The sequence below is a fragment of the Wyeomyia smithii genome, chromosome 3 (genome assembly GCF_029784165.1).
Source record: "Wyeomyia smithii strain HCP4-BCI-WySm-NY-G18 chromosome 3, ASM2978416v1, whole genome shotgun sequence".
Classification (NCBI taxonomy): Eukaryota; Metazoa; Arthropoda; class Insecta; order Diptera; family Culicidae; genus Wyeomyia; species Wyeomyia smithii.
In genome coordinates, this window is record NC_073696.1 from 230,434,151 (window position 1) to 230,447,768 (window position 13,618).

The window sequence follows — 13,618 nt, forward strand, 5'->3', positions numbered from 1 at the left end:
GGTCAGTATGCAGCAAAATATTCCACAAACTGTTTTTTAAACAAATAGAGTCTAATCCGGAATGATACATTCCTTACCGGCGAACTGACAGTTTTTCTTCCAATTCTCCCTTTAATCATTTACCTTATTTCCAATTCCATCCTTCCGCTGTATAAAGTTATTACTGCTGGCGAATCTATTCAAGTTGAAGACAGAAAGAGACTATGCTGGTTGAGAAATCCGGCTGTCTTGAGGTTGGGAAAGTTATTGGAAGTATTTGTGCGCAACATGCCCTGGAGGAATGAAGACTCACCTTGCGTCCGACGCATCGACATCGAGAACCCGGCAGCAGCTTGAAATGGGAGGCCCTGTTGGAATGTCTTTAGTCGTTTGGCAGGCGCATATCTTCACCCCTCGCGTCCGCTCCAACTCGGAAGTACGACACAATATATCGAAACCACAAGAGCCGAGCAACTTCCGATCAGGAGAGCATTATTGTTTTGAATTCGAAATTGGCAATAAATCTACATTTAAATACATAATTCAATGATTGTGCTATCAGTGATTCTCCATTATTGGTCGGTCCGTTTGTCGAACGGCAGTTAGGGCAACAATGACGGCAACAAAGCGAAACTTGCGCTTTCTTTCTCTCTCTCTCTGCGTGTGTCTCTCGGAACAAAAGCAGAGCAATACGAGCACGTATTTAGATCACGTGTGTGCCCTTTGTAGAGTAATGCTTGGGGATGCTTTTTCAACTTACAAAGAAAACTCCGCGCCGGAAGATTGGAACGGGGTGAAGATGGTGAATTAAGAACAAAGCATTGAAGCGTTCAGTTGTAGAAAACTGGATCGTTAGAAGGAAGATACAATATTTCCTACCAAGCTGGTGCCAAGTGATGATGTTCAACTCTTTTATGAAGCACAACAAAACCAGAACTATCTTTGTAGTATGTGGTTTAGGTTTGACTAATATTGTCTATAAAAATCGAAGAGCATATTCTATAAAACTAAGGCGATAAATACATAAGTAATTTTCAAGTTCAGAGCATGCAAAATTAATGTTCAAATGTTGACCTAAAACCTCTATTAGCCACGACGGCCTTAAAATAATCTCTGTATATCATTATCTTCTGATAACAAAGAGAATTTTTCTAATTAAAATCCCCCTTATTTTTTGTCTCTTCCTAACAGGCAGCACAGACCCGCGAAACGAGCAGGAGCCGAAGCCAAGTTTCGCTAGCCCAATAGAAAACGTGACAGTTCCTATCGGTAGAGAAGCGACGTTAAGTTGTGCTGTACAAAATTTAGGTGCCTATAAGGTAAGTCCCATGTATTTGATGTTTTGTATAACAGGTCCCATTCCTCCTTCATCTTTCTCCATTTTCGACCCTAGGTTGGATGGATGCGTGCTTCCGATCAGACCGTGCTAGCCCTGCAGGGCCGGGTTGTGCCACACAATTCACGCTACAGTGTGACCCAGGAGGAGTCGAACGTGTGGCGGCTGAAGATTCGAAACGTACGCGAATCGGACCGCGGCTGCTACATGTGTCAGATCAATGCGACGCCGCTGCAGAAGCAGATCGGCTGCATCGATGTTCAGCGTAGGTTAAACGTCATTCATGCAATCCATCTGGTGAATGTTTCCGTTTTTTTCTCTCTCTCTGTTCCTCCCCTTATGCAGTGCCGCCGGACATTTCTGACGAGCAATCTTCGACGGACACCACCATCCAGGAGGGTGGAGATGTATCGTTTTTCTGCAAAGCTACCGGCCATCCAACGCCGAAGGTCACCTGGCGTCGGAACGATGGCAGTCCACTTTATCTGCAGCGAATCGGGACCGACCTGCGGAAAGGTAAATTGACTCACGCCAGGCTCCAGGGGATGCCGAGTGGTAAACAATTTCAGAAGGAGGATATCCATTACTCATTCAATTTTGCGGTTGTGACACGGACGGCAGAGAGGGCGGTTTATTGCCCCAAGCAAGCCACTAAACTTCCCTTATTTACTCCCTTGTCGACTAGCTTGGTGGGTGGAATATTGAAGCGTACTTAAAACGCCCATTCCCGGCATGGCAGCATGGCTTGGTGGAAGTGGAAATTAATTTAGCAAAATTAATGATCCGTTGAAGCTCGTTTTCTGGTTTGACACAGCGCCAGATATTATCTGTTTACATTTGCTACCAGCGGCGGCTACTATAACAGTGCTGCCAAACCGCATTGTGTTCTACAGAACATTAGATAGGGCGTGAATTGTCGTTGGCTGCGCTGTATTTCGGATGATTTTTACTAGTATTAGATTAGCTACTCGAGGAATGATTACTTTTCATTATCTCTTATTTGATGACTGGCAGAATTCTGTGCCTTTAACCCAACTTCCGTCAGCGGCAGCGGTCCTTCGTGATCAACCGCAGAAGGGGCCGCCATTTCTACCAGAAGAAATGCTGGTAGGCTTTTGTCGTTTTCGTTGGTTAGAGTGATTGATTTATGGCCCTGTTTCAACTTGAGCTTGTTGCTTTTATTGCTCGGTTAGCTTTTTGGTTGCGCTTGAATGCGAACAGAGAAAGAGCTGTGATGCTGTTTGCCAGACCAATCACTGCTCGTTTCCTCTTCCATTAAGATTGATTTTAATTGTCTGCAATTCTATTTGATTTATGCTTCGTGTGCGGAAATACTGATTGAATTATTAACTGCAAGCAATTATTGACGTCAATGTATGAACAAACAAATTCTGCCGACAATGTCATCAAGCTTCGTTCGAACAGTAATGATAAACAAGCGACAGAAACGATAACTATCATCAAACTTGTTTTCCACTTCCATCTCTTCCGGAAAATCCAACTTCCCAGGATTGCTGTGAGACTTTGCTGTTTGATTTTTGTCACATTGTCGAACGTGCGATTTATGAAAAAAAAAAAAAAGTTCTGAATATTCCGTAGCCATCGTCACGTTCAACATAATAATTTATGAGGCAATTTGTCAGCATCCAACAGCGACTATAATTCATTCGTGGGGTGAATTGTTTTACTAACGCCTTTTTTTGTCTTTTCTTTTCCTTTTTTCTCTCTGTCTCACTATCTCAATTTTCCAACCAGTTGATACTCATGTTGGGAACTTACTGAACCTTACGAACGTGAGTCGAAGACAAATGGGTGCTTATTTGTGTATTGCATCGAATGAAGTGCCACCAGCTGTCAGTAAACGAGTCTATCTGAACGTACATTGTGAGTATTGCGTATTGATTTGTTGTAAATTGTGGATGTAAAAATATACTTTAGAAAAATAGGTATTTTTAGTATTCAGCAATACTGCCGCTCATGGCAAGTCCGTCCCAATTGCATTTTCGTCAGTTTTGAGTTAATTCATGAAATCAATTCCTTTTTATATTTACTTTCGATAAAACAAATATTTTTGAATACTTCGTTCTGAAAAACTATGACAAAAATAGCAAGTCGGTTTGTCCCATAGCAAAAGTGATCGCAAGCCGGTCCCATTGCAAAAATCTTCGCAATTTAACCCCACAGCCAATAATGATTATAAAAAATGTGATATTTACCACAACTTATGGTCTTCAGGTTCAGAATTGGATGTACCAAGTGATATTCGATTGGAGGTTTGATTGAATTTTACGCGTTCTACATCGTGGTGCTCTAGTTGATAGTACAATGTTTTCTTCAAGACAAATTTTCCACCAGTAGCTTCTTTCTGCTGTTGTTTATTGACAATGAACGCTTCAGGTGTGTCACTGTTTTGTTAGTTTAAGCATTCTTCAGTAAATACTACTTTTCGTATTTTATCCGTATTTTATAGAAAGACGTGGGCAAGAACTGTTCAATTATAGTCGTGAATTTCGTTTTAAAGAATTTGTCAGTCATATCAAATACTTCAGTACGCTACTTAGCTGTTTTTTAACGAAGCAAACATTTTTCTAAGCTATAGGTGTTCTTTCTTATTTGCTTCAACTGCTACGTGGAAGCTGTCCGCCGTCACGAACGTGTGACCGCTCTCAGAAAAATTCAGAACAAGTTCCTACACCTAAACTGATTTCGAATTTATCAGTAGTATCAAATGTAAAAACAAAATCTTATTTTAATTTTGAGCGGCGCAGTTGGTACATTCTGTTATGCTTCTCACAAAATACTTTCCTAATGAAGCACGAGAGAAGGTCATTTATGAATTGACCAGCAATGGATTCATTCCAAACGCAAGCTATAGCACCCCCATCAATTTGCAGTAGTTTGTTTTTCATCACCGGTCGTAGCTAGCTTGCTATCATTCTGGCTACGTACCATAAAAGTAATCGCATGTGAGTCCCAGCTTATGATTTTCAACAAATTTTAATCAAATTTCGGTGTGTATGCAAGTTTTATGATGTAAAAGTGTTAGATTGTCATTGCAGTACTAAATTCTATTGATGGTCTTGATTGAAAAAGCATTTGAGTGCAAAATTTCACCTAAACCGTTACGATTTTTGATTGCTGTTTTCTCATCAGCACCAAAACGCAAATGGGACGGACTTGCTATGAGCGCAAGAATAAGAAAAAAAACACAAAAAAAAATAAAAAAATGAGAAAAAAAACTGCAAGAGGGAACAAAACGATGAATATTAAAAACACAACGAACAATCAGGAAAAATGTAAACAAGAATGAAACGGTATCAAATTATAACCTAAAACCGGAGTACAATTCCATGAATTAGAACATGAAATATATAGATTTGAGACTAAAAATTTTGAAATAAAATTTGGAAATCCAAAATCCAAAACTTTAAAAACAAATCTAAGCCCAGAAATCACTACTCCTTAAATCCATCTTTTGCGAAATTGCGAAATCAAAAAGACACAAACTGAAATTTTCATTTTTTATATTTCTAAATCCAAATTTTCAAAAATTAAATTGTAATTGCTATCCGAGTTTGTCGCTTCTAACCATATTGAAAGTAAAAATCTTCCGGTTTCGACAGTGTATGATTTCCTGCTAACCTCAACAATAATCCGCCAGGAAGGTGGTGAAAAACCGGCCAGAGTAGTGGATAGAAAAGACTTTTCCTTCTTGTCTAAATCGTGGTTCAAGCTTAGTGGTTTGGCTATCGATCGAGATGTATACCAGAACAAATGTTTGACAAACTTTGGATTCGTTTTCTTAAAAAACACCATAGCGATGAAGAGTATCTCCCTATCGAAGTTTACTTTGGGATTATGTTTATGTTCTTTTGGTGCAAAAATAACTGGAGATCAACTAATTGTTGATTAGTAGGGTCGATCCCAAAGTTATCATGAATGTCATGCAAAGCTCTTATACATAAATCATAGAAAAGCTTCGTTGGAAGGCCGGCCACGGACGGACTTTTTTTTGCTTATTATGAATGTATCTATATCAGTTTTTTTTAGTACATCTACTCTTTTTGACAGCAGTATGAATAAAATCCAAAATTTTATTTATTTGAATTCAACACCAACAATTTTGAATCACAAAAAAAACAATCCAGACTTTCACAGAGAACCACACCGGAACATTTCACTATTACATCTTGTAGTCATTGAATTTTAAAGCTATTGTATTGAAATTTCCATTCTGGGCGCAAACGAAACTTTCAATCTCGAACCACATAATGAAAATTTAAATAGTGAATCCTTGATCCTTCATCCAAGTTTCAAAACCCGTTTACGGAATTAAGAGGTCAAAATTTGAATGTCATCATCCTTATTTCAAGTTTTCAAACTTTAATTTATAAAATATATTTAAATCACTTCCATCCAAAGCTTTAAACTCCAAAATGTAAAAAAACAACAACTCATGTTAAAAATATAAAATAGATATGAAAACGATTTGGGTTTTTGAGTCTATTCAGATACCTAAATCAAGAAAGTCAAATCACCTCCATGTCAGTCATTCCAGTGGATCTCAGTATCAACTTTCAAACATTGAAATTCAATTTTGAAATCCAAAGTATACTAAAAACCGATCAAAAATTCGATATTGTAAGCTCGTAAAAATTTTCGTTTCGAATCCTATACACTGGGGTCTTTTTTACGCGGTTGGTTGTACCGCGTTGACAAAATCCGCGTATAAAAAAAATCGCGTAATTTTAAAAAATCGCTTAAAAAAAACTCCGTTCAATAATAAGATCCGATTCAAAATAATGGCACATAAGTAAATATAAACTTGATATAAAAATGGCAATGAAACACACAAAATGAGTTTATAGTGCTTCTAAAATGGAAATTCATTGAAGAACATGACAATAACTTTTTTATAATAATTTTGCAGCATGCTTAAGCTTTCGTTCCTTATAGGAAGTAAATCGAAACGACCCTGACTCGTATCGTTGTACAATTATTAATGTATTTTTGTTCCTTCTTCCCGAATATACGGAAATTACATTTTTTTTTTTGATAATAACAGCAAATATATTAAAAATATAAATATAGAACAGAATATTTTATTGTCATGAACCAAACGATTGATTTGCTAAACTTGCTAAGCTGCTAAACTTATTTAATACCGCGTAAACATAATCTTCCAAATCGCGTAAAAATAATCCGCGTTATTGTAAAAAATCGCGTAAAAAAAGTCGCGTATAGAAAAACCGCATAAAAATACCCCGCGTAAAAAAAGACCCCAGTGTATTTCTAAATCCTAGGTTTCATAATTAATAAAGAGAACTTTCATCATCCAAATTATTGAAGTCATGATACGAGATGGTATGGAATCTGAAATTCGAATTTTAATATATTTGCACCGAAAATGGAGAATCTTTGTTTTTAATTTCCCAAATCCAAAATCCTAAAAAAGTTTCAACATTCGAAATTCATTAAAAAATTCGGAATTTTGAAATGTTTTAACAAAGAATTTAAAATAAAAATTAAAAGTATTATTTTAAAGGTCAAAAGTGATTTAAAATTCCAAATATTCTGAACCAGGTTCCAACTTTTAAGCCCAGAGAGACATGTTGAAAGCTACACAGTATGGATGCTCGAAGGTGAATTTATGTATCCCAGGTTTTGGTGCGAAAGTCCAAATTTCCTTGCACCGAAATTTGGGTTTTGAAAATTTGTCAATCAACCACTGTCTCAAAATTCATAAATTCATGTTCTAATTCAAATATAGAATGCCTAATGTTGCAGTTTCAAGTATCAAAAGGTTTCAAAATTAAAAATTCAAATTCCAATATCCAAAGTCAAATTCCGATATCCATAATCACCTGAAACTCCGTGATTTATTTTCAAAAATTCGTTAAGTTAAAATTCAGAACGATATTCAATCTAATTTCCAATCAAATTCAAAATTAAACATCCAAGCTCAATAATCCAATTTCCAAAATCTTTGAATGGAGGTCCTAGACAGAAATCATAAGGAATCCAAGTGCCTCGTTTTTTGAATCATTATCAAAGCATACCATTGCTTGGAGTTGGTTTGGCAGGTAACTCTTATTACCGTAGCGAGCTGTTCCTGCATTTGGCATGGAGCCTAACGTGGCAGTAAAAAGGGTCATGTCAAATTTCGAAAACGTACCATGTAAATTTTGTTTATTGGCCCAAAAAAAATCAACTATGCAAAATTTCAGCTCAATCGAACATGACTTAGGGGTGCCTCAAGCGCTCAAAATCGAATTTTTTTTCGATGCTAAATGTCTTCAAAATGCATAAAACTTCGGGTCTATTTTTATCTCGAACAGAAATTTTTGCCAATCAATTTCAATGATTCAAACGCGAGGAACTTGGATTCCTAATGATTTTAGCCTAAAAGATGTCAACCGTCGTGCTTTCGCCTGTGAAAAACTGCTACAGCACACAGTGGTACGAGAGCTAAAAAACGTGAACTTAATTCATTTGCTCTCCAAATAATGGTTTTATTGACATACTATCTTCTGAAGATATTTAGTGTATAGGAAGGCTCAAATCACGACAAAAAGTTTTGTTTCGAAACTCAACCGCTAGTGGCGCTGCGAAATCTAACTTTTCAGTCTAACACTTTAGAGAATTGGTTAAGCAAAGTTACAGATAAAGTTCTTACAAAAAACTATGCCGAAGACACTTTTCTTCTAACTCTTCTTGTTTTGGATATATAACGTTTCATATTGTACTTGTCTTTAACATTAGTTTTTTTTTCAAATATACAAAATACTGTAACATTTAGAAGGTAATAATGTCCGGTAATATTTGTATATTATTAAAAACACAACTTTGTAGAAGACACAAAAAAGATAGCTTCCACACAAACCGAGTAATAGTCATAAAATGTACACACCAAGAACACAAAGAAGCAAAAACTAGCAGGCGAAACCTGCATAGAATGAAATAATATCATAATCACTCTACGAAATCACTTTGAACGTTTGTCCCTTCCAGTATCTTCATTGCCTAAGTTTTGTTTCAAAAAGAGCCTTACTCAACTTTTCCGATGACAATACACGTCAAAACGTTGGCCAGAATTGCTTTTTTTGTGTTCTTGGTGTGTACAAAAAATGATGCTTTTTAACATTTTTTGGCAATAACTCGGTTCGTGTGGAAGCTATCCTTTTTGTGTCTTCTACAAAGTTGTGTGTTTCAATAATATACAAATATATGCCAAACAATATTACCTTCTAAATGTTACAGTTTTTTGTATATTTGAGAAAAACTAATTTTAAAGACAAGTATAATATGAAACGTTATATATCCAAAACAAGAAGAGTTAGAAGAAAAGTGTCATCGGCAAAGTTTTTTGTAAGAACTTTATCTATAACTTTGCTTAAGAAACCATTTCTCTTAAATGTTAGACTGAAAAGTTAGATTTTGCAGCGCCACTAGCGGTTAAGTTTCGAACTAAAACTTTTTGTCATGATTTGAGCCTTTTTATATACTAAATATCTTCGGAAGATAGTATGTCAATAAAACCATTATTTGAAGTGCAAATGAATTAAGTTCACGTTTTTGAGCTCTCGTACCACTGTGCAGCAGCATCGTGACGAATGATGGAAAATGGATTCATTATAGCAACTCAAGGAAAAGAAAGTCATGTGGACTGCACAGTCGTGCTTCTACGATGTTTGATTGTTATTTGGTATATTGGTAAGATCAGGTCGATGTTATTTACTATGAGCTGTTGAAACCGAACGAAGCCTTTACTGAGGAACTCAGTTCAACTTTTATTGATGCAGTTTAGCACTGCACAAAAACAGCCACAATACGAACAGGGGCACGGAAAAGTGATTCTACTGCATGACAACACTTGGTTTCATACTGCCTAGTAGTTAAAACTCACTCAAAAACGCTTAAATGTGAAGTCCTAGCCTATCCGTCAAATTCCTAAGAATTGCTTAAAAGACAATAAAAAGACTTAATTCGTGGAAAACTTCAAAAGTTAAAGTGTAACGGTATGCCAGAAAGATGGAACAAATGTGTAGCTAGCAATGGGCAATCAGCGATGAAAATGAGACGATTATGATCGTTATCTTCAGCTGCACAAATCATTATCTGAACAGATTGCGACAAAACTTGAATCCTCTCATTCCGTAATGAATGCTTGTTTGGTGCATGGGTTTCTCGAAGAAAACAGATACACGATTAGATTATATCATATCACCCAACGAGGTCGAAGTCGGTTGAGTTTAGCGAGAGTAGGAGAGTACACACTTTACTCTCTCGTTTTGACAACAAATCATGATCATCAGCCACATGAATAAGAATAGATCGGGATAGGTCGTTTGGTCAATATTGTTCGAATAACTTCATATACCGAGTTGTGCACATTGAGAACCACGTGTTGTGGTGTAGACTAATAACAAGAATGCTTATTCTGGTAATGTTGTAGCAATGTTTTGTGGAAGACAGTGTACAGTCGAAGGTTACGCTTAAATCGCGAACATATTCAGCATCACGAGAGTGGAACGAAAAGAGCAAAAGAACTGGTTCACTGATTTTTGGGTTCTATAACGATGTAGGCAATCCGTTCGCGAGTTGATCAGAAGAGTCAGTGCTTTAAAAGAACGAAACCTTTTGATCGCCCTCAAAAGAACTGGAGGGAGCTCCTTGGTAGATTTTTTGGGCCAACAAACAAAATGTACATGTCTATCTAATATGTGAAATAAAAAATCCAATAGAAGTTTTCGAAACATAACTATCAAAATTCGTATTTAAATTTTGAATGAAATACTTAACCTTAACCTCGAAATTTATCAACTGAAATTGTTATTCAGAAACTTGAGATCTAAAAACTTGCATCAAGACTTTCGACATAGGAATCGAGATATCTAATGTTTGAACTCCAAAATTTAATATATATTTTTTGCAGTTCAGATCTCAGATAAATCAAACTCTCGAATTATCGATCAAATAGCCTAAATCCAGAATAACACTCTAAATGGAAATTTGGAATTCCTTAATCCAATATCTATTATAGAAAAGCGAGAATATGAAATCTTGAAAAAAAGTCCTAATTAATCAGTCAAAAGAAATTCCAAGTTATTGAATCTGATTCCAACCTTAACTTCTTGAAATTTAGAATTTTAATTTTATTTTCTAGGTTCATAATTAAAGTATTCCGTTATACAATTTCGGAAGCTTACATTGTATGCCTTGAAACATATAAATTCATCTTAAAGTTCTTAGTCCATAGGCTCAGTCCCAAGTCTCTATGTAAAATTTTGAAATTTTAATTTCAATTAAAAAAGCTCCAAGTCTAAATGCCATTGATACAAAACAATGTTTTTCGTTCAAATACCAAATTCCAATTTCCAAGTTTCCAAGTACTAGAACTGACAATTTTCAAGTTTTCACTCCTGTGTTTCAAGGGCCTCAAATGCCAAATCCCATTTTCAAATATCTAATTTCCAAATTCTAACTTACATTTCTCCAGTTTCTCAATTTTTTAATGAATAATGTGTAATCGGTACTTTTTCATCAATTGTTTCTTTTCCTATCTTTCATCAATCAAACATGATCAGTCGCCCCGAATGTGACAACGGAGAAGGCGTTGCTGGGAGTTTTCGAAGAATCGGACCTCGAGCTGGAGTGCGCCATCGAGTCTTCACCCCGTTCGGTCAACTACTGGACCAAGGTTTCCCCGATGGGTGTCGCCAGTGTCGCGGACGGACGGAACAATCTCCTGTTAACGGCTGTCAGTGGCACTGGTGCTGCTGCAGCTAACCACCGGCAGGAAGTAATGCAGAACGGCGATCGGTACGAGATTCGGGAGCAGTACAGTTCGCACTATTCCGGCCGCATGAGTCTACGGATCCGTCGGTTCGGTACGGCTGATGCCGGCAGCTACATGTGCATATCATCGAACGCCTTCGGCAAGGCGAACCGGACCATTAGGGTTTATGGTAAGTATTGTACCCATGGTGTTTCCCTTTCCCTTGCAGAGGTTTTACTGTTGGCTTGGGAAAATTCGATAAAATAAAACACCGGAAATGTGCTATCAAACTCCATTGTGCAAACTTACCGGACTTACAATATATGGGCTACGAGAATCGCTTGGCGGAAGGGAACTTGTCGCACCATAAAAGAAGCCATAGAATTAACTGACAGAATAGTTTCTGGCCAGCGTGATGCCCCAGGACTGTGGATAAGTTTGAAAGCTTTAAAGGTTAGAGCAAGGCGTAAGAATAGGTCGTGCCTTTCTTCGGGCTGTACCCCAATGTGTACGCGGATTCACACACAGTTTTATCTTTCTCCGTTTATGGTGTCATAAATACTGGATTTTATAGCCCTTCTCACTGGTTTGCTCCCCCGAGTTGTTTATTTCTGTGTGCATGGAATAGCATGATAGTGAAAAAATGTAAAGGTCAGAAGAGAGAAATTTGTTGAAAAAAAATCGAAGGTTTTGGATAGCACGATGTAAAAATTCATATGAAAAAAATTAACAGTAAACTGGCTGCAATAAATTGTTCATATTCGTGCAAGGATAAATGTACGAATTTTAAAGCTTGGCTTCACAGAGTGTTGATAAAGGTTGAATTGTAATATTTTTTTTTACTATTTCAGCAAACTAAAAAATTTGCTGATGACATTATAAATAAATTTACCGTTATTTCCTTCAGAGCCCCAAATTTACTTTAGATGGTAGTGTTTTGTAATTTATTTATTAGTCTAATTGACGTTTTTCTGTAACAAAAAAGATCAAAATTGGCCAGTTAGTAACATTTGTTGAAACTGAAATTCAGTAAATATCTAAAAACTCAATTGTGAAACTCGTTAGTATAACCAATATATCAAATTTATCGAACTTCCTGAAGTTTCCAACATTTATTTTGGGTAAACCCCTCCCAAACGATATTTCTGTGCAAAGAGCTATAACAAAAACTGAACTTTTCCTGTTACAGAAATCAAGCGGCCAACGACGACCACAACAACTACAACAACGACAACCACTACAACAACTACCACAACCACAACGACCATGCAACCAACGACAGCAGCTCCGATGCGGAGAACAACTCTAATGGCACAAAGTAAGTTTTCTGGTTGCTGCACATGTATGGAAAATTGATAACTTTTACGCCACCCACTTGTGTAACGGTGAAAAGTAAGAAAAAACAATCTCTTCCTTCGCAGGATTCCCAGAGGCGACACCGTACGGAAATCCGCCGGACTTTATCTTCGAGTATATCACGAATTCGCCAACCTATGTGGAGTACGGAGCCAACGGGGAAACCTACATCAACTATCCACAGCTGACGGCCTACAGTAAATCGTCGCCATCCAATCACGGTGGCAACAGCGGCGGCGGTGAAAGCCGTGGCGGTGGTCACCCAGGTCACCAGGATGGTGATGCGTCCTCGTCCCGGTCGCTGCTGGTACCCTCTGGGGAACAGCGACTGATGACGATTCTGGCCCTGTCGGCTCTGTCTTGTGTGTCGTTTTTTCGCCTCTTTCAGATCTATCTGCCCTGGGTGACATTTTTTCTGCTGCTTCTGCTGATCGGAAGAAAACCGAAGGAAAAAAGCTTCCCGTTGGTGGTGGGCGGTGAAACGCCGCGACAGTGGGCGTAGTGCAGAAAGGGTGAACGTTTAGGGGTTGTTTGACTTTTTTTTAAAATATATTTTCGAGATTGCTAAGTTAATAGGATTACATCGGTATTAGAGTTGCACGTTTGCAAATTGTAGCTCCCAAAAGACGTTGTATGCTCTGAAATGAACGAGGAAAAATAGAATCAAGAGAGAAACTGAAGCAAATATAACTTTTAGTGAAATTGTACATATAAACAGCAATTAAAACAGCATACATAAAACCGTAATAAGAGCAAAACACAAAAATTTATGGAAATAAATAAATGAAGTGACACAATAGAAATCAGTTAGGAACAAATGGAAGGATTACGTTTAATAAAGGATGTATATTATAAAAATGAACACTTGAGTGAGTGCTTTTTCCGAACCACCATTTTGAGCGTCAGGTTAGTTTTTGCAGGTAAGAAATTTTAATCGATAGAATGCTGGTGAATAAATATTTTTCTTCTTTTCAAAGTTTCAATTCAAATGTTTCAAAATGATCTGTTGAAGCGTCTGTTTGTTTGGAATATCTGTTTGATTTTTTGGTGTAATAAAATAAATATCACAAAGTCATCAAATAGACATATAGTCATATGTTCGACAAATGTTCCACAGACTTGGTTTGAACTTTTCAGTGCATTTTGATATGTCTGCCTTGTTGACATCT

The 13,618-nt window shown here is 37.1% G+C and overlaps 1 protein-coding gene across 1 annotated transcript in view; it reads left to right on the forward strand.

Moving 5' to 3' along the window:
* LOC129729881 (lachesin-like) overlaps positions 1-13,311 on the forward strand; it is a 142,190-nt gene extending 128,879 nt beyond the window's left edge. Inside the window, exons 3-9 of the mRNA XM_055688751.1 lie at positions 1,171-1,298; positions 1,373-1,580; positions 1,661-1,831; positions 3,071-3,199; positions 10,903-11,283; positions 12,283-12,411; positions 12,515-13,311. Coding sequence (XP_055544726.1) covers positions 1,171-1,298; positions 1,373-1,580; positions 1,661-1,831; positions 3,071-3,199; positions 10,903-11,283; positions 12,283-12,411; positions 12,515-12,951 — 1,583 coding nt within the window. The 3' untranslated portion in view covers positions 12,952-13,311. The remainder of the gene's footprint in view (positions 1-1,170; positions 1,299-1,372; positions 1,581-1,660; positions 1,832-3,070; positions 3,200-10,902; positions 11,284-12,282; positions 12,412-12,514) is intronic.
* Positions 13,312-13,618: the final 307 nt, after the last annotated feature.